The sequence below is a fragment of the Rhincodon typus genome, chromosome 3, assembly GCF_021869965.1.
Source record: "Rhincodon typus isolate 14 chromosome 3, sRhiTyp1.1, whole genome shotgun sequence".
In the NCBI taxonomy this organism is placed as follows: domain Eukaryota; kingdom Metazoa; phylum Chordata; class Chondrichthyes; order Orectolobiformes; family Rhincodontidae; genus Rhincodon; species Rhincodon typus.
Window position 1 is genome coordinate 3,069,422 of NC_063334.1, and position 21,893 is coordinate 3,091,314.

General features: G+C 38.8%; 1 protein-coding gene across 2 annotated transcripts in view; it reads right to left on the reverse strand.

The window, feature by feature from the left end:
• The window catches only part of pax5 (paired box 5), a 204,866-nt gene that overhangs the window by 163,673 nt on the left and 19,300 nt on the right, over nt 1-21,893 (reverse strand). For both annotated transcript variants that reach the window (XM_048594913.1, XM_048594914.1), the window contains exons 3-5: nt 15,117-15,314; nt 10,051-10,115; nt 5,795-5,926 (exon numbers count right to left, since the gene is read on the reverse strand). In XM_048594913.1, the coding sequence (XP_048450870.1) occupies nt 5,795-5,926; nt 10,051-10,115; nt 15,117-15,314 (395 nt within the window). The remainder of the gene's footprint in view (nt 1-5,794; nt 5,927-10,050; nt 10,116-15,116; nt 15,315-21,893) is intronic.

The following is a 21,893-nucleotide window of genomic DNA, read 5'->3' on the forward strand; positions in this document are numbered from 1 at the left end:
CCAAGGTACCAAAAGAAAATGCCCTGGCATTCTTCAAGAACTACCATGGGATCTTTTAACTCCACAGAGCTAGCAGATGAACCATGCTTTAATATCTCATCTAAAAAGCCACATTTCCAACACTGATACACTCACTCTGTACTGGACTAAAGTATCAGTCTGGATTATGTGTTCAACTCCTGGAGTTGAACTTTAATTCACAATATTTTAATTCAGAGGCAACCAGCAAATGCTGAGACAAGCTAATATTATTGTTAACAGGTCTAAAACTATTCCGCACTAAATTTAAAGTGTACAAGATCAAACTGATGTGCTTACTTACAAATGTATCACCACAAAACATTCTCATTTGAGGAAAGGATCATGATTTTGGTCTCAACACTATTTTTGCTTTTTGTTTTGCAATGCAGAACAAATGAATGCCTACAAGGGGTGTTGAATTTCTTTGTAGTCAGTTGCAGATTATTTCATGATAAATCTACAGAACGGGCATCACAAGACATTATTAACCTTTTGTGAATGTCACTAGACATCGAGGATATGGCATGCACACTGACAGCTGCTGCAAGCATTCAGGGAAAGCAGAGCTAATATTAAGCAATAAATGTGTACGAATAGAGGGTGTCTGAGAGAGAATGAAAAACCAAGGAGCTTCCAGCAGTGATGTGAGATATTCAGAAATTGTCAACCACTGAAGTAAAACCTTCTCACTCTCAAGCTTCCATTCACTTTCCCCCTGCTTTTCTTCCCTCCCTGAAAATAGTGAATTCTGTGGAGCTATTGTTTCACCACATCCACAGTTCTTCCAAGCAGCTGTTCCTCATGGATGTACTAATAGCCTATTCAACCATGGAAGCATTATGGTCCCAGACCCGGTCCTGTCCTCACATGATATCTGCAATCATGCAGCTTCCAGGAAGGAGCTACTGAAAAGTGAACTGAAAGTGGAAATGGAGCTGGGTTAAATTATTTTAACCCCCTTTTACTGCCCTGACTGAAATCAGCCAACTAGGAGCATTTAACCTTCTATTTACTGAGTCCAACTAAGAAGCTTTTCGTGTAATATAATGGGAATACAATTAAGAAATATTCAAATGGAAATAGTCTTCAAAATGTTTTGGCAAGTCCTAAGGTATGATTGGAACTATATAAATAGTAAAACATTTTGAGTTTTTCCTTTTGAACCATCTACATTATGGTAAAGTAAACTTTTATTTTTAGTTTTCATTTATGTAATAAACCCATTTTACTGGCTTGTGTAGATCATTGAATCGTTCATATCCATTGGAAATAAAATGAGAGTGTGGGAATTCAAGGCGGGCTTTTGACTCAGGCTAAATTAATTAGGAGACTGGAGATGCAGTAGAAAAAGAGAGGTAGGTATTCTAATCATCAGGTTGTAACAATATTCTGGGACCTAATTTCACCATGTATATTATTGACTTGAATGAAGGAATGGAGAATTATTTATTTAAGTTTGCATGTAGCCTAAATTAGGAGGCACATTCAGTAGGGCAAATGAAAGCAGAAAGTTGCAAAACAACGCATATAGATTAAATGGGTTGGCAAAACTATGACAGATAGAGTTTAACGTTGCAAGTGTGTGGTCATTCACCTTTGACCTGACAAAGATAATTCAGAACATGTTCCAAATGCTGAAAGGTTAGGAACTGCAGAAGAACAATGAGATTTGGCATCAAAGTACACAAATCATTTAGAGCTACAAGACAGGTAAAAAAGACATTCGAACAGGCTAATGAAATGCTGGCTTCCATCTCAAGGTAGAGGAAATACAAAAGAACGGAAGGTATGCTTCAGTGGCATTATAGCCTTCATTAGACTCCATATAGAATTCTGCATACAGTTTGATTTTGTGTACCATATCTGAGGAAATATATATCAGCATAGAACGGTGTTCAGCCAGATTCACCAGAAGGCAACTGGGACTTAAATATATGCATTTCTTTGAGGGCACTGAGGGTTTTAAAGTGTTAAAAGGAATCTAAAGGGAAAGGATTTCCCCTGATGAAGGAGTCAAGAACAAGGTAACATAACATTAAAATGCAACCTAGACTATTTAGGAGGGAAATCTGGAGGCACTTCTTCACACAATAGAGACAGTAGAAAACTGCAATTCTCTGCACTAAAGGGCTTTGGATACTAAGGCACTTGGAACTTATAAGTCCAGATTGATAACTTTTACCCAAAATAAAACCTATCAAGGGATATGAAGTTGAGGTACATATCAGCCATGATCTAACTGAATGAAGATATGTACCCAAGGGACTGAGTAGCCTACTCTTGTCTCTTCGCTGCTTCTTTTGAAAATAGGCACTTGGAGTCCACATTTCACAAAATTAAGAAAATATTTTATATGTGGTGGTTAATGAGCTATGAGCTTATTAGGTTGTACAGGAGTTTCAGAGTCCCTGAGGTTATTTAGATTACAGCCTGCTTTCAATACCCCAAACTCAGAATGCCTGCACTGTTTGTAAATGTTACTTACTGATATTGTAAAGCTGTCTTGGTCAGCGATAACAAAGTTCATTAAAATCTTACACTTCCTCTGATAAAGTCAGGTGCATATGAGGAAAGTTGTTAGTTAGAAATCCTAATATGAAAAGCAGAGCTGGAATAAATCGAGACCGTCTCATTCGGTCAAGCATGAGTTTCAATTCTCAGTGCTCATCAACCTTAGTCCATTAAAACCTCCAACCAGAAAGATAGTTATTCTATTCCAACCTGTGATTTTTCTCTCCCTCCCTGAAGGTGCTGAGTTACTCTTCCTGTCCCTGAAGGTACTGACTCTCTGTCCATCCCTGAGGCTGCTGACTCTTGTTCTTTCTATCTATTCCTCAAGGTTTCTGACTCTCTCCCTCCTCTCTCTCTTGCTCTCTCACTCTCTTCTACTGTTCTGAAGAAAATGACTCTCTCTTCCTCCTACTGTAAAGGTGCTGACTTTCTCCCCACTCTGAAAATGTCAACTCATTTGCTCCTTCACCAAAGGCAAGTCATTTAGGAACTGCTTCCCTCAGTGTAGTGGATCATTGGAATTAACCCCTCCAGAGAGCTTTGGAAGCTCAGTTAGTAAGTTTAAGAGATTGATTGATAGATTCATAGTTACTATGACATTAGGTGAGGTTGTTAAGTGAGCTACAGATCTTTGCCAAAACTTTAATAACATTAAGTGATATATGGGGATAGTGCAGGGATGTGGTAGTGGGGAAGATGATCAGCCATGATCTAGATTGCAGAGCGTATGGTATAACTGTGCTGATATGTTTCAATGTTCCCTAAAGGTGCAGTCCCTTGTTAGGGAACAACTGCAAAGGTGGCTATCATCTACTATATCAAACAATCGCCTATCCTTCAAAAATCACATACACAGTAGATCTGTTCAGGCAATTTGTTTGCATACAGCATCACAACTGAGACCTATTTCAACCTCTTCAATTGCCAATGAAACCACAATTCCACCCAACTTTATAAGACTGATCAAGAAATTGTATTATTTTTATTCAGTTCTGCAAAAAGCACAGGATCAAGTCACACAAAACACAATGGCATGAACTTATGAGTCCCAAGAGTTACATACCAATGACACTCCTGGGTTCTCCAAAATATTATACCTCATGACTCACTTCAAAACAATTCCTCCTTGAAAAACAACAACTTTTAAAAACAGCATAGCATCAGATTTTTAAGTATTGTCAGCAATGCCCACATGCCAGGAAGGAGTAAGTTTAAATAAAAGCTATGATTCTGTATTAAACACTTGGATAATAAATACAAAGTTCAGTTTGTAAAAGGAAAATACAGCTGAATTCTAGAAAAGATGCCAAGATTGGTGCCCAATGCACTGATTTCAGCCTGAACCAGAGTGGCAATACGACAATTAGCCTTCCATCAGCATCCATGGAAGGGAAGGAGCAACATATTCATTAGTGTACTTTGCTACAAAGTCCACTGTAGCAGAGTGAACCACTGTTGAGCTGCACATTGAGCAAAAACTGTTTAATGAGCCGCCAGATGATGAGCAGCACCCATGGAAATGTTCTCGGTAGCACTCAACATCTTTAACAGAAAGAGTTCATGCAAAATTGGTAAAGTAGCCTGGATCTGTAGCAAGAAAATAAATTCCATCTGTCTTCCACTTTGATTCCCATATTCTTCTGGTTGGAATTCATGCTCTAACCAACATCAAACACCCACTAACTTGAAAGAGATGGTGTCATTTGAAAAATGCCAAAACCTCAGATATAAAGCAATTCAGAAGTTAAACAATTAATTTGGTCTCTGAATGTTTTTAGTAACCCACTTTAAGGCCTTTGAAGAGAATATTTCTCCCAAATGTGTTGTTTTGTTGTTATTAAAATAGTATTCTGCAAATAAAATTATAGCTAACAATTCGTTAGAATCCTTATTGCTGGTGGAAATACAAAGGATACTGGGATGGATCTAAGGTCCTGGCCCACACTCCAACATGATGTGAGCTAAGAAATAGTGAAAGATTATGGATGCCTTCCCTTCCACACGTTCAAAAATTAAACTTCCCAACTTGCTGAAATGCCACTGGAAAGCTATACGTTTTTAAATAATATGTTTGTAATATGCTGATGTTTTAATATTTATGCAAATTATAATGCTATCTCTATACAAGATGGCAAATCAAAGTTAGATAAGCTAATTGGGAAAGCATATATTGGAAGGCAGACACTTCAGGTATAGTTAGAATATTAATAAAAAATATGTACCGCACTTTTGTGACAAATCCTGGACTGAACAGAGCTTCATATTCATTAGGACAATTGTTCAGAGTGTGTGGCATATCTCACAACAGCCTGAATTAGGTTTCACAGCTCAGAAAACTGCTAAAGTAGAACTTTACAAAAACACAGTGAATAAAAAGCATGCATAAAGTGTGCACCCATCCCCACAACCCCCAACCCCCTCCAATATTGTTCAGAATTGAACAGTGTGTCATCTTTCCTTTCCTGGTCTTCACATTTCAGTAAACAGGTCCACAGCTGGAGAACTCTGTCTTATGATCACCGTTACCTTATTAACTCCTGCCTATTGCAGCATTTCAATTAACTGGCAGTGCAAACAACGTCTCCGTGAAAATGTCTGCACATACGCCTCTGTTACGGCAAAATACTATACTTTTCAAACTTAACATGTTGTAAAAAGGTTCACACAGTAATATCAGGGACAGTAAAAATAAGGTACCTGGAGAAGCTTTTGGTTTTGTACATAGTTTTCATTGTCCTATTTATCACCTGTCACATTTCATGCTACCTCCTATCTACAACCAATCATAAAAAAATCAAGAATATCAACTAAGAAAATATAAAACATAGTGAGACAATGTCTTTAAATTCCAAAATGTTGGTTGTCATAAAATATTTTACACTTCAAAACAGCATTAATTTCTGCTGAAGTAATATAATACCTGAACTTTTTCCTGCAATTGAAAAGTATATTGTTACATGATGTCTGGTGTAAATAATAATCAATTTGAATTTATTTATTTCCACATGAAGTTATATCTTTGCAACTTTAGCATCAGCTCCCAAAAGTTGTGCTCCATCATCATTCATAGTGCTAACCATATCAAGGCATCATTGATCCAGTTCTGACTTCATACCAGTGAAGAATTTGGATTTAATGGAAAAAGTAGAATATTCTGTCTGTACAAGGAGAAAATGTTTGCATTTCTCTCTTTAACATGATAACATTCTTCTTAATTCCCTAAAGGAGAGTTTTTTTTTCAATCTAGTGTTCTTACACTTACCTTCATCGCGTTTTCTCTTGTTATTCTCAGCACTGGAAGGTGTGATTCCCAGAATGCCACTGATAGAGTAGGAAGATCCCGCAGGGTCAGTGGCAGCAGATGGAACAGGAGTCACTGCCACTGTGCTTGGTGCTGTGTAAAACGACAACAGCAAGATTTAGACAGAATAGAAAAAGAAACTACCCGGATCTGGAACTTCCTCCTATGTGAAACCAATCCTGAGATTGAGTTTCAAAATAATCACCACAGAAAGCTATCTTCTACACTCAGGATGAATGAGATTTGGATTGTAGACATCCAATGCTGGAGAGGAGAAATAAACCTGATCTGCAGCCACAGTGGTAAATTTAACTCAAATCGAAATATGCATTGTTTTGTCAAAGGCATTCAACTCTACACATCTGGTCTCCCTTCATCATTAAGTTGACAATGATAAGAATAATATTTTTTCCTAGAATTCACAGGTGGATCCCAACATTTGTGACAGGACCTATGGCCTATGGATTTTCCAACCCTAGGTTTCTCGTTTGAATATAAGAGCAGCCAGACCACTCATCGGGAAACATCTGAAAGTCAAACAGTTAACACAATTGGCTCTACACTCCATTTATAATTGATTTTGCTTTACTGTAGCCCCACACTAGTTACGTTTAACCAATGTAGCAGTCTCTGTGTTGCTTTGTCTTAATTAATTGAACACGAAACTTCCAACCTAAAGATCCTGATTTGAAGATATTCAGAAATTAATCCATTAAAACTGTGAGAAGTTATGTATATTCAACTATTGAACCCATTAGAAACTTTGAATTTGGTCTGTTGAATCTATTAGAAGCCAATGGAACTTGGTCAATGAAATCAATTTCTTTGCTTGAGTTGGCTTTGCCAGTCTCTAAATTGGTCATTCCATTGAAAGGAACGAACTGCACTTAATAATTTATCCACAGTCAATACTATACTATAGTACGATACTGTGTACAGGCAAACTATCTGCTGAAGTTCACCGTCTAAGCTAGCACATAAAGACACTCAATTGAGGTACTGAAGATCTAACTACCAGTGAAACCATTCCGCAACATGAAGCACCGTCTTCAGGAAAGGTAGTGAGAATGAAAAGGGAGTTCTTCAATGAAACCTTAATAACCTTAAGTACCACTGTGCCTAAAACAACCACTTTACAGCATAGTCAATGCAGAGCTTAGCAATCGATAATCCATCAGTGCTGTAAAGCATAAACATACAGGAGCACAGAGAGTTATGCTTAAAACTTATGAATTAAAAAAGTTCAATTTTAATAGAAACCTGAATCTCATGCTAAGAACTCCAAAGACACAATCAACACAGGAGAACAGGAATTAAAAGAAAAGAAAAAAAACTTTCATAACTCCTTAGTACCTAATGATGCAGAAAATGTAATGAATAGTCCCCTTTGTGAATTTATTACTTTAATTACATCACATTCAATGGCCATTCTATTGCTGCTTTAAATTTTAGATTTCAATTTTGTATTACAATATGAAATCTTTTTATCATAATAATCGTCAGACTTCAAAACTCAAGTTATATTGGCAAATTTCATTTGAAGTATTAAGTTGCTTAGAAATACAGAGGCAATTGAGAATTTGAGCATTCTGATTGTTAAACAGAGAAACCCAACCATAATAACAATCAGGTTACGTTTCAGTTATTGCTCAAATGAGTAGTAACTAATTAGAGGTTAATCCTCCTATCATGTTTTCAGATCAGTCTGATCAAGAATGAATACAATAGTGGCCTAATGTGTATTCATATCAAGGCTAGGCATGGCCAGGTGCAGGAGATGAGTTTTCATGAGATACAGTAGGCTATCAGCGGTAACAGAATTGTATTCGATCACAATCTGTAGCCTTATAGTCCAGCACATTCCTCATTCTATCTTTACTAGCAACACAGGGATATTACCAGGGATGCACATTGATCTAAATATTAACTAGAAGACAATCAACTCAATGAAAGACTTCACTTGGTCTGATCTGCTAGTCTTCCAGTGCAAAGAGCTGTCGGTGACTGAGTATTGCAGACTGGTATATTTCAAGGTAAAAGACTATTTGCTGAGAGAAGGACCAAAGCATGGGACAACTGCTGCAAAGACTAAATGGGAAAGCCACTGACTAAAGCCTTTCCACCATAGTATAGCAAGAGATTGAGAACAATGTAAAGCACTTTAGGTTGTTTATACCAAAGAAGGTTTGACAGAAACTATAAATGAACATTGTAAATATAAACTTCTATGTCAAGTCTATTGAGGAACCCAATGTACAATATTGAAAGAAACTTAGAGATGGCAAGAACTGCAGATGCTGGAGTCAGAACTGATACAGTGCAGAGCTGGAGGAGCACAGCAGGTCAGGCAGTATCAGAGGAGCAGGAGAGTCGATGTTTCAGGCCTAGAACTTTCATGAGGACTGGGGAGGGGTAAGGGATGTGGGAAATAAATAGAGGGGAGAGGGGTGGGGCTGGGGGAAGGTAGGTAGGATGGCAATGGGTGAATACAGGTAGGGGTTAGTGGGGATTGGTCAGTGGGAAGGGTGAGGCAGATAGGTAGGGAAGGAAATAGACAGATAGTGTCAGGTCAAGAAAGCAGGGATGAGAGGGAGAGTTGGACATGGGCTGAGGCCAGGGGTGGGGAGATTTTGAAACTGATGAATTGTCTGTTTAGGCCATCAGGCTGTAGGCTCCTGAGGCGGAATATGAAACTTAACTGCACTTGTTTAATGTCAAATTGAACTAATTTTTATTGAACTTCTGAAAATTTTTCGAATAAAGTATATTTTTGAAAAAATGATTCCCATCAATACAAGGAACACACATGGTTTAAAAAAGCAGTGTAGAAGAGCTTGAAAGGATGTACCAAAATTTTAGATGCAAATCTGGCAAAGGTACTACACAGGTCTGCATACATGCTGAACAGCAGAAGCAGCATGAGATAAACAGATTGAAATGATTTTACAACCAATGCATCAGATCAAAACTCTGTATCACATCCAATCATGAATGGTGGTGGACAATTAGCTAACCTCTTGTGAACATCTGCAACTTCAATTATGGCAGAGCCCTTTGCCTAATGACAAAATTCAAGGTTGCAGCATTTACAACCATCTTCAGCCAAAGGTGCTACAGGTGTTCTATTTTGACCAATTCTTCAGGTACCCACCATGAACAGAAGTCTGTCTTCAGCCAATTTCACTCACTCGATATGATACCAAGGAACAGCTGAGCACACTGGCTTCAGCACAGGTTAGGGACCCTGACAACATGCCAGCCTCAATCTGGCTGATCCAGCAGTTACAATCCCAGCACTACCCGACAATATGGAAATAGCCTGGGCATATCCTATCCACAAAAGGCAAGCTAATCGGGGAAAACATTCTTCACTAAAAGGAGGCATATGTATCGCAAAGGCAGATGGTTTTGGTTGTTAAAGGCCAATCAGCTGAGCTCCAGGGCATTTCCACAGGATCTGCTCAGGACAGCATCCTAAGCTAAATCATTTTTAGCTTCTTTGTTAATCATCTTACTTCTACCATAAGGTCAGGTGTGGAAATTTTCATTGATCATTGCACACTGTTCACCTCCATGTACAATTCCTCAGATAATGAAACAGACCTTCCCCACACGTAGCAAGATCTTGACAAATGTGTACACGGACTGATAAGTAGCAAGTAACATTCATGCCCCACAAGTGCCAGGCAATGGCCATATCCAACAAGGGAAAGTGTAATCCCCTTCCCTTGATATTAATTGAAATTACCATTGTCAAATGTCCCATTATCAAAATCCTGCCAGCTGCCATTGACCAAAAATTTGACTGAACCAGCCACAAAAATCCTATGGCTACGAGAACAAGTCAGAAGCTGGGAATTATTGCCATTCACCACCTGTCTCGCCAAAGCCATCCCACCCTCTACAAGGCAGAAGTCAGGAGTATGATTGAATACTTTCCAGTTGCTGGAATAAGTTCAGCTACAACGATACTATGAAAAGGCAATAGCATCCAGGAAATGAGATGGCGGTCTTGATTATGCTGTTTTCAGGCAAACAAGGTGAATGCAGACTGCATGGGGTGGAGGTCACAACAAACAACACAGGAAGGATTTGGACAGAGAGCAAGAATGACTTCCTACAGAGCTAAGGGCTCATTGTAGATATCATTTAATCCAGAGATAGAATATCAGATTTTTCAAACAGAGGGGAAGTGATATAATAGCAATGATTCTCACCTATAGTATGGGACGTCACTGGCGATTGCTGGTTTGGAGGCTGCTGCACCTTTGTTCGAATAATCCTGAATAAAGGTAAATTAATTAAAGAAAATCAATTTTCAAGAACCCGTTGTTAAAAAGAAAAAAAAAATTAAATAACCCTTAATTGGGAATTTTCTACAAACTCTTTTAATACCACGTTTCTCTTTGAATTATGTGTGAAATTCCTAACATGGCAATTTTTGCAAAATAAATAGCCTATGCATGTTTCAAGCAGTGAATTTACTCTGTACTTCTTTACCCTTCCCTTGTGTAAATTTGCTCCATGCCTCAATCAAATGTAATGGAGCCCAATAGCTCCCAAGTTGTGACTTGTGCACTGTGGAGCTGGAGAGCTAGACATGAAGATTAAATTAAGTACCCACTATGAAAGAACCTTTCACCTTTTCAGAGTGGTACACAGTGATTCACAAGTAACAAATTATTTTTTAAATGTTGTCACTGTTTTAATGCAGGCAAACACGGCAGTCTATTGTCACAGTTTGCAGAAACAACAAGTGAAGTGAATGATCAGACATTTTGTCTTTCATGGTGTTGAAATATGAATATCAGCCACAATACCGGAGGAGTCCTGGTCTTCAGAAAAAGTACAATGGATCGTTTAAGTCCACCTGAAAGGCAAGCTGACTTTTTTTTAATTGTCTCATTCAAAGGACTGCATCTTTGATAGTAAAGTACTAAATTAAGTGTCGGCAGAGATAATGCTCTTAAACTTGGTGTGTATTTTAATCTCTGACTTTCTACTTCAGAGGTGACAGTACTCGCTTTGCGCTAAGGCTGATACTAGGCTGCCCACCCCAACTGCCGTTCATTTGGAGCGTAGAACTATTGTATCTTGTCTGTCTTCTAGGATAAATAGCTGTGTTTGTAAAACTATATTCCACTGGTGAGGCAGTATGACCTCTGCCTAAATTTTCCCTTTTCTGGAATTTTGGGAATACTCTTCTGGAAGTAAGGTAAATATCTCTTTTACATAGAGATATGCTGAGATGTAACATTTCTTTAACTTAATCTGTTTATTGTAAAAGAAACCTCACATATATATTGACCACAGTACATCCCAATGCAATTTAAAACCTATGAAGAACTCTTACAGCGTAATAATGCAGAGAAAGTGCCAGTCAATATGTACATAGCAAGTCCCTTAAACAGCAATGTGGCAATAACCAAATAATCATTTTTTATGGTATTGACTAAGCAATAAATATTGGCCAGCACACCAGGAATAATTCGCTACTCTCCTTCAAAATAATACCTTGGAGAGAAGGCAGGACCTCAGTTTAATGCCTCGTCTGAAGGACAGAATCACCTACAGAGTAGGTCTCCCTCAGTATTGCACTTTAGTGTCAGCATAGATTTTTTGGAGAATTGGAGAGGGCTTGAATCCACAATATTGGGACTCATTAGGCAAATGTGCTACAAAGTAAGCCACAGAAGACATGGAATTTAATGTAATGAATCAAGTTTTAAAATCAGTACAACCCAAAGTATGACCTGTTAGTGCTGCAATGCAATGAAACAGTGCAATAAAACTTGAGAATTACAGATGGTGAATCTCATTCCAGCCTTTAATAGTGGGCCAGCTAGGAGGATCACATTAAATGAGTATTCTTCCTTTTTGTATCTAACTGCTTTCACATTGATTTCTTTTTATAAATTGACACTTGGCTGATAGACATTTTCTTGTGGCTTTAATCACTTCTATCTTTCCTCCGTTTGCTTCAGTGTACCTATAACAAATGTCATGAAAATACAGATTGAAAATTTTCATTATGTTAAGAGGGCTGCATGTTAGAGCAAATCTTTATTTAAAGAGGAGGGACACTTTGCTGAATCTGGTGTGGGGAAGTGAGATAGTCAAGTTTAGCAAGTAGCCAGTAGGTGACTATCTAGTATACAATGATCCTATGAGTTAATAAGGCTACACAATAGAATAAAAAGCATTCTAGATTAAAATGCTTGCTTGTTGGATTTCCAGAGAGTTGGAAAGGGATCTGGCTCAGATAAATTGAAATAAACAATTGACAGACAAAACTGTAATCAATCAGCATCCTTTAACGAAGAGGTAGTCTGAACACAATTTAGGTAAATTCCAAAGAAGGTAGAAAGCACAGCAACCAAAATCAAAACTCTCTGGACAATGAAATTGATAGAGGTTAAAATGAAGCAGAAAAAGTTTATGTATGACAGATGTCACGTTTATAACACAAGAGAGAATCAGGCTAAATAGGGAAAGCTCAGAGGGCGTGTCAAAAGTGAGATAAGAGAGTATGAGAGTAAGATAGACAGCTAACATAATACAGAATCAAAACAGCAAATAAATAATCAACATGTGATAGGAGGAGGGATGGTTCAGGTTACAGATCAAAAATGAAACACACAGATAGGGTCGGCGGACATGGCTATAGTACTACAACAATACTTGTCTTTGTCTTTATTAAAAAAGAACAACCAAAGTCACAGTGAAAGAGGAGAGGCCTGGCATACTGAATGGATTGAACATTGACAAAGAGAAGGTACTGGCTGACTGGATGGAAAGTAGATATAAAGGAGGTGGTGCCAGAGCACTTTCAGATTGTGATTGTTACACAACCTGTTCTTAAATGAGTATAAGTATAAACATGCAATTATGGGTTAATCAGTTTGACATCAGCGGTGCTGAAGCTTTTAGATAAGATAATCCAGCCAAAATGAATAGCCACCTGGACAGTATGGATTAGGTGCAGACAGCTAGCACAGAGTTGTTAAAGCTAAATTATGTTTAATCACTTGAATGAGTTTATTGATGGGGTAACAGAGAGATTTAGAGTCATTGAGCCATAGAGTCATACAGCATGGAAACAGACTCTTTGGTCCAACTAGTCCATGCCAACAACATTCCCAAATAAACTAGTCCCACTTGCCCATGTTCAGCCCATATCTCTCCAAAACTTTCCTATTCATGTACTTATCCAAATGTCTTTTAAATGTTGTAAGTGTACCTGCATCCATCACTTCTTCTGCCAGTTCATTTCACACACAAACCATTCTCTGTATAAAAATGTTCCCCCCATGTTCTTTTTAAAACTTTCTTCTCTCACCTATGGCCCCTAGTTTTGAACTCTCCCACCCTATGGAAAAGACCCTTGTTATTTACCTTATCTATGCTCCTCATGATTTTGTAAACATTTATAAGATCACCCCTCAACCTCCGAAGCTCCAGTAAAAAATGTCCCATCCTATCCAGCCTATTTTTATGACTCAACTCTCCATTCCTGGCAACATCCTGGTAAATCTGTTCGGAACCCTCTCCAGCTTGATAATATCCTTCCTATAATTGGGCTTCTAGAACTACACACAGTATTCCAGAAGAGGCCTCACCAACATCCTGTACAACCTCAATGTGACATCCCAACTCCTATACTCAAAGGCTTGAGCAATGAAGGCAGGCATGCAAAAAGCCTTCTTAACCACCCTGTCTACCTGATCCCCTAGGTCTCTTTGTTCTACCACACTACTCAGGGAGGTGCCATTAATTGTATAAGTCCTGCTCTTGTTCGTTTTGCCAAAATGCAATACCTCACATTTATCCAAGTTAAACTCCATCTTTCGTTCCTCAGTCCATTGACACAATTGATCAAGACCCCTTTGTAATCTTAGATAACCTTCTTCACTGTCCACTATACTACCAATTTGATGAGAGTAATGTGGTTGATCAAGAATACAGGGACTCCCAAAGGCCATTTGATAAAATGCCACACAGCAGGCTTGTCAATAAAGTTGAAGCTTACCAAATCAAAAGGAGCAATGACAGCAGGGATATGGAATTGGCCATAGGATAGAAAACAGTGAGTAGTGGTGAATAGTTACTTTCAGACTGGAGGTGGCTCTTACAGAATCCTGAATGAATGCATAACAGGCTCCTTTTGTCCTATAGCCATTCTATGATTCTACTTCAGTTTTGAGGACCCCAGAAAGGATCATTTAAAGAAGCAGACTCAGTAGGGTCAGTTAACACTTTTAATTTTAATGCACCACAGATGTAGGCAGGTGGAAAGAAATTTCGGATGGTCTATCTGTAGCTTAGAAGAAAAGTAGGAAAGAAAGTTAACAAGGGAATTGGCTGTAGTAGTATAGATGATAGAACGAATGGGAGAAATTGAATGCTAGAAGTGAGAGAGGGATGTTGAGCTACCGAAGAGTACAAGAAAGAGGTTTTGGAACAGTATTCAAGTGTTTCTTGTGTTCTTTTAACCAACTTGAGCAAATGAGAATGAAGGGTCATTGATGAATGACACTTTGTATGAAAGTGAAAAATTATGCTTCAAGAAGACAACCTCAGCCATGGAGAAGTGAATGTAACATTTGTCATCATGGCAGATTTTTAACCACAAGTATGAAGAACTACCAGTAGAGTCAAAGATTAGATCACTATTCAGATTTATGACAGACATGGTGAACCTAACTTTTAAAAATCATAAGAAACTATTTTAAGGATCCCAGAATGAAAGGCAGGAGGAAGATACAGCCATAATGACCCAGCTTTGTACAATTAAAGAAAAACAGTTGTCAATGCCAAAAGTGATCAATCAGAAGGAGGTAAGTGCATGTAGCAAGAAAAAAGTCATCAAGGTTGCATGGTGACAGAACGAAGTAACTGATATTAAGAAGGAATTGAGTAGGAAAGAAAGCAATGCTGTGGAAAGCCACTGTGTAGAATGACAGTTGCAGAATGAGAAATAATCACTTGGGCATGACATCAGACTGTACTAGAACCTGTATAGCTGTACCTCAATTAAGATCTAATACTTCAGAAGATGAAATGGGAATCTGGGAAAATTAAATATATTTTTTTAAGTTATATACATAATATTTAGTTGACCAAGCTTCTTAAAATTAGTGTTAACAGCTTTTTATTTTCTATTTCTTTTGTCCATCTATTCCAGTCCCATTTGCAAACCGCTGAAACACAATAAAGTTGCTGTATAGACTGAGAACAATAAAGTGAGTTAAAGTTGGGCAGTGCACCCCCTATGGGTCAGTACCTGTTAATAGAACTGACACTAGGCACTGTATCATTGTCACAGACTCTCTCTGCCAACAGTCTATCTCGAATCTCCCAGGCAAACATGGTGGGGTTTTGGCGCTTATAGTCGGCGATTTTATCTACCACTTTGGGTGTAGCGACCTTTGGTTTGGATCCTCCAATTACTCCTGGCTTAATGCTTCCAGTCTCATAATACCTTTAAAAAGAAAACGAGAAGGAAATTATAAGGCATTACCTAAGATTGGACAAAATCCTGGATAAAAACAAAATTAAACTGCAAAGAGAATTCACTTAAAGGGTCTCTGCCAAACATTTCTGATGCGTGTGATTGATTCATGTCCCATTAGTGATAAAACCATTTTAAATTATAAAGGTAATAAAGCAAGTGTTCTATTTTAGTAATCTTTAAAAAGTGTGCTTGGATGTGCCTAACAAATTTAAATGTATCCAGTGGCGTATATACATGTCACTGAATGTGTACACATTGTGCATTTGTGTACATAACGTATATTTGTTGATGCGTGCGTGTGCATAACGCGTGTGTAAATGTGTGCTTATGCCTGTGTACGTATGTGCATTTGTGTTGCATAACAGAGAAAATGTTTTAGCTCGGTAATTTCCTTGCTAATGAACTTACAAATTAATCACTTACAAAATGACCACTTCCAGCATGCAGCCAGCTTCTTGAGGGTGAAAAAAGATTTATTATTTAACACATTGTCAGACAGCAGTTTCATGATTTGTGACAATACGGAAAGGTCTATGATCTTTACTGTCATATTTTACCTCTGCATTTTCATCACAATGGTTCAAGAGTAACAAATGCAATTTTCAATGTTATGCTAGTAGTTTTTTTGTCTCTTATGAAGTTATGTAGGCAGATATTTTAAAAAATGAATAGTCACATCTAGTTGATCATGAAATGTTTTGCGTGGAGTGCCTTAAATAAATAATAGGCATTTCAAAATTCTTAGCATTGTATTTTGACTTAGCTTTAACTTTCAATCAGGCATTAGTTTCTTTTTGTTTTACGATGCTTCCATTAACTGTTATTTTTACTTTGTCATTATTTTGTTATTTACATTTAATTTAAGATTTTAAGATGTCTAATGCATTTATTTCTTTTGTATGTTGTCAACCTTTCCAATATGTCGATCTATGCTGCACATTTCTAACACAACAAAAATCGAATACCAAAAAGAATGATTAAAGGGGATACAGATTTGTGTGATAGCGGGAGGAAGATTAACTGCAAGTGCAAGAAAGGGAGAGAGGAAAAAAACAGAAAACAGCTAGCAAAGAAGTCAGGGAAGATAAAGAAAGAAAGTACAATAAATGCAGAAGGAAAGGGAAAAGCAGCTTAGGTGAAGATGGAATGAAGAGGGTGAGTGCGGCCATGAAGAGGGGACAAGGCACAGATCTTTCCCAGTAAAGAGCATGAGAAAAAAATCAGAAAGTCATAAAAGTCAGACAGAAAGCTTTTAATTTACTCTTGCAGGTACAGTACTAACTGATGAACAGACTGATCGAAGTGTTCATGTTTCTATTACCAAGTACTTCAGGTATGGCAACATAACCACTATGACAGAAGTGACTGTGCCTCCGCGTAATTTATTGTTTTCAAGCCCTTTCCGATATTTCTGAGAGCTATAATAAGATGTCTTCTAAATGTAAGTTTTCCATGTCTTTTTTTTTTCGTAGGTTTGTAGAAGACACTACTTATGCCAATTGACTCTCAGGAGGTCATTTACTTGGCCTCAATTTCAGTGAATGTGGTGCAGTTTTTGTCTGTCAATTTATTAGAAATTTTGACAGAAATATCGAAAATAATACTGATACAATCTCTAGGGTCAATGTACATAGTCTAATTCTGACAATTAACCCCAATAGCATCAGCATGCTCCTCTCTAAATACTAACTTAGTCTTAAAAAGGAAATGCATGTTCAGACAGTTCACTTTTGTTTTGGAATGTTTCATTTACTTTCATAAATAAAACCGGGAAAATCGATCTGCCATTTCAGGGTGCGCCAAATAGACAGTTGCACCAATTAAATGTAGAGAGTATCTTTGAGAAGCCTTTGCCAAGCGTAACACTAGCGCGTATATAATTTCGGCTTTAACTTGGTGTCTCAAAAGGAAACAATTTAAATGCTGAAATGGGAGAGAAAAAGATTAACGTTGTTCTAATTATTAAAAATCCATAGTTAGAATCTGCAGTGGCCCATTCCTACATATTACTGTTTCAGCCTCAAATCATTAGAGTAATGAATTTTATTCTGAGCATCAGCACCTCGACAAAAGTCCAGTGAAACATGTAAACAACTTGTATGAAGGTTCAACCCGCATTGTCACTGGTTCATTGACCAATCTGTGGAAGTGTGGAATTACACACTGACATCCCGCCTCGATTTCAACTATGGCCTGATCGCAGTTCGACTTGCCCATAAATACAACTCTCTATTTAGTGAGGCAAATTGGAAAGCATGATGCCACATTAGTACGGCTTTTCCTACGCTCTAGATTTCCACACTTTTAAAAAAAAAGTTATAGGACAGGAAGAAGCGAAGGAAACAGAGTACACGAAAGGAGATCGAGAATGGAGGGGACGCCTTACTATTCAGTTCCAAAGATCTAAAACTGGGCAGGAGCTGCAACTGGCGTGTTGTTCATTGGGGTTTTAAGAACCATCGAAATAGGGATTGTGGATATTTCAATTCTGCTGGCATACTCCAAAAATATTCAGTTACGCATGAACAGGATCAGAGGCCAATTCTCACGCACATAAACGTTTTAACTTGCTACTCCCTTTTGTTTCTGACATACTCTTCATATTCTGTAGGTGCACCAGGAGTTTTTTACAGCGAATGTACTAGAGACATTTAGAGTTGCCTCATACTTCTAATTTCTATAAATGTAAATTGTTCTCTGGATTCACCATCAAACCTCAAGCCCGCTTTCTATCCGATCCCTAACACCGAAAGAGTCAAAGTTAAAGGGAGTGGAATCAAGTGGAAAACCTAGTGAATAAGAAAGTGGGACATATTGAATGGAAAATAGTAGATGGATGAACAGAAAAATTAAAGAAACAAAAGGATACAGTAACAGACCCCACCCCCCGTAAAATATGGACAAATTATTTCTGTGTATTATTTACTTCCAACTGAGAGGCAAAATCATTATAATCCGTATCACCCTTTCCAACTTGCTTTTATTCTATTTTTGGGCAGGATTATTAATTTCCTGACTGCACACTCCTTCATTTCTGGCTCCTTCTCTCTCATTTTGTTTCTGTCCCCTTCGACCCACGCTTTGATCTTTCGACCTCTCCCTGGTTAATCACGCCAGACCTGCCGGATCAGGTCACCTCTGGTCAGTGTTCTCTCTCTCTCCCATTGATTTAATTCAAAATCTACTTTTTTTCTGGATCCTATGTGTTCTGTGAGGTTGGCGGCGCTGTCGACAGCAATGTGAAGCCAATTTGTGCGACCGCCCAGAAGATCCTGTTGATCTCGGCCCGTTAGTGTGCGCTGGATTACTACCACGAATCACCCAAACCCGCGCAATCCAGAACCGGTACCAAAATATGAAACGAGCCTCTGTCCTTGGTACTGAACCTAATGGGTAGCTTCTAGTCGGGACAAAATGAAAGGGAGGAGAGTAGCGTCGATAGAAACAGACCCAGAAACTCGCATAAAAGACTGGGAAAGGAATTAAGGGAGAGCTCGAAAGATCAAAAGTTTGAGAGAAAGAGTGAGCGAAACAGTCAAAGCAGCTGGGGGGAAAGGAGACAGATTGAGCCAAAGAGAGGCAGGCAGATAGAGAAACGGAGATGGGGGTAAGACAAAGGTGAAAATGAATCAATGCACACTATCGTATGCACCTTCCCTTTCAAAACTAGGGGTTAAGCACTTGGACAACGGGTTAGAAAGACATTATTTGATAAGGTAGCTAATTACGATTACACAACGTACAGTCAGCAATACAACCGTACGTAGTGTTACATGGGAGTTACATTGACGCTAACAAAACCTGTTTTTTTTTCTCCCGGTTTTCTTTTGTTTGTTCCTGACGGTGTGACCAGCTGTGAACCTCCACAAGGCGTTGAAACACCTCCAAGCCCTGAAGGCTGGTTAAAGGGACAACTCACCAAACAGAGACACCTTCAGGATGCTCTTTTTACTGACACAGTCCAAGTTTCTCAAAACTAAACCAGGTGTCTGTTGGAAACACGGGCCTGAGCACACAAATCCGGACGACAGCAGGAGCTGACGGACTCCAGCAGAACAGCACAGGACATCATTTCTGGCAGAGAGGGAAAAAATACCATTCCCCATTCCAAACCGGGGTAACATTGGCTGAATGTTTTCTCGCCACAACTCGCTCTCTATTTCGCTCATCCCTACGCTTTCTTTACTCTCACGGCTTCTTCCATCTCTTTGTCTCTACCCCTCTGGTCTTATTTTCCCAAGCTTCCCTTAGCTTTCTCAAATTTCAAGGTCAGGTCTATTCTCTATGAAGCAATGCACAAGGTGTTCGGTATTAAAACAGAAAATGTTGGAAATACTTAGCAGGTCTGGCAGCATCTGAGACAGAAACAGAGCTAACGGTTCAGACCGTTGAGCTTTCATCAGAAGCTGAAATGTTAACTCTGTTTCTCGCTCCACAAATGTTGCGTGGCTTGCTAAGTGTTTCCAACATCTCTGGTACTTTGTTTTTGTATACCGGTTTCTGTATTACTGTTCGCAAATTGTCGGCCATAGGGAAATAAATTGAGACCCCTGCTATGTAACGGGAGGTAGGTGTGGACACGGTATCCTTTGAAACTTCACAGCCCACTGACAGATCCCAAAATGAAACAAATTAGCTCTGAATGATGACCTTTGAGAATCCCTCAGCTTGAAAATAAATAAGAAAACACGTTAGACAACCAACCATGTCGTGAGATTCCCAGCAAAACTGCTGGCTGTCTCAAACAAAGTGAGAAGTTTTTATTTAATGAAGCTTTAAACGGCGAGAGCGGTTTTGCATTGTTAAACCGCTCACCACAGTGCCCTTCACGCGAGAAGTAGATCAATAAATCAGCAGAGATTTCAGATAGAAGAGCAATGAGCGTTTAATTTCAAATAATGTGTCCGCCTAAACAGGCGCCCTAGAAGCAAACGCACTCACTGTTCTTGTTTTTGTGACATACCAATGGAGTGGACCTGCTGATCTGTTTCAGTGGAGGGTATTTGACTGCAATAACAGCATCATGACTCTCTCTGTTGGACAGACCTTGCAGGGAAGAAATGCGAGGAAAACATGGGACCGGTGGCAACTGTGGTCTGCTAGATGTGCTTAAAGCTCAGTCAGTGGGGACCAGAATGATAATTCCTCCTTCACTACTCTCCGACCAGCCTTCTCTACTACATAAGCTTGTTTCTTTTTTCGTTTCTGTTTACGGTTTTTTTTTACCCTGCCTTCTCTTGAGCCTACGACTGTCGCTGGAGCCTGATCTGAGCTCAGTATTATTGCTGAGTCCGAACGGTAGAAGTTAGTGGTGGCGAAGCGCCGGGAATATCAGTGAATTGGTCGAGGTTTTGTCCAAACGGATTACTTTTGCAGATGAACCGTGAAATTTGGCTACAAACATGTCAGGTTTTTATTAACACCGAAGGCAATCGGTGACTATTAGTTAATTATTAGATTAATTAGTAAAGACAGCTTTTCTAAAGTCGTGACAGATTCATTGAAATTAATAACTTAAATTAAGCTGATAGGAAATGTGAGGGAAGTCATAGCTATTGCGACGTTGTAATGATTTGTCAATGTAATTAGAATTTATTCTTGCGCCTGTGTTTAAACGCTCACAACACTCTGTTGTAACTAGGAACCTTACTGTTTAGAAGGCGTTTCGTTGTTCGTTTGCCCAACTTTCAACCGTGACATGATGTTCAAATAAGACATGTGCAATTGAACTAACCCTTCACCAATTGTAAACTAATAATAAAAAAAAAGAAAATGTACAAAAACGCTTCGCGGTATAGTGGACATTGCAACCTGGCGTTAATAAGCACAGAAACTGACGCCTTCACCATGTGTGATTAACTATCCGGACTCTGATCTGCGATTGTAGTTTGGACCCAACGTAATTTATCATGAATTCCAAAAACGACTGGTGTAGTTTGCGACAAAATTTCGTTTATTTTGTCTAAAATTTAGCCATTTTATGACCAAAACACATTGCATTTTTGAACCCAAACTCCCAGCTGTCGAATGTTTGCTGTATCCATTAATTTTAAACCTACGCGGGACTGAGAAAGGTTATCCCGGTTTGTTTTGGTGTTGGAAGAAAAAACGTCTCCTCGTGCGGTGGTTTACACGCCTGAAATGCGGCGAGCGGCGACTGGATCAGGCCTGCTTAAACTTCCTTAAACTGTGCTGGACAACGGTGAAGCAAATCTAAACACAGCCTGGAACACAACTATTTAGGGCTGAGTCCTCATCTCTAAGAGCAGGAACACGGAAAATCCCCGGGAATAGCATGGAACGTCTCCAAATGTATTCAGAAAGAAGGTTTCACCAAAGCCAATAAAAACTTTGTACATGTTCCCTGGTTCGACCGCTAGCAAAGTATCAACAAAAAGTTCATTTCCTGCCTGTGTTTGATACATATAACCGACACGGGTAATAACGTCCCTCTTGTACCCCAGCCTCTATGTTCATACACAGCTCATCGCTATTTTAAATCCCACGGTTACAATCCAATGAAAAGGGTTTCATCTATCCAAATCT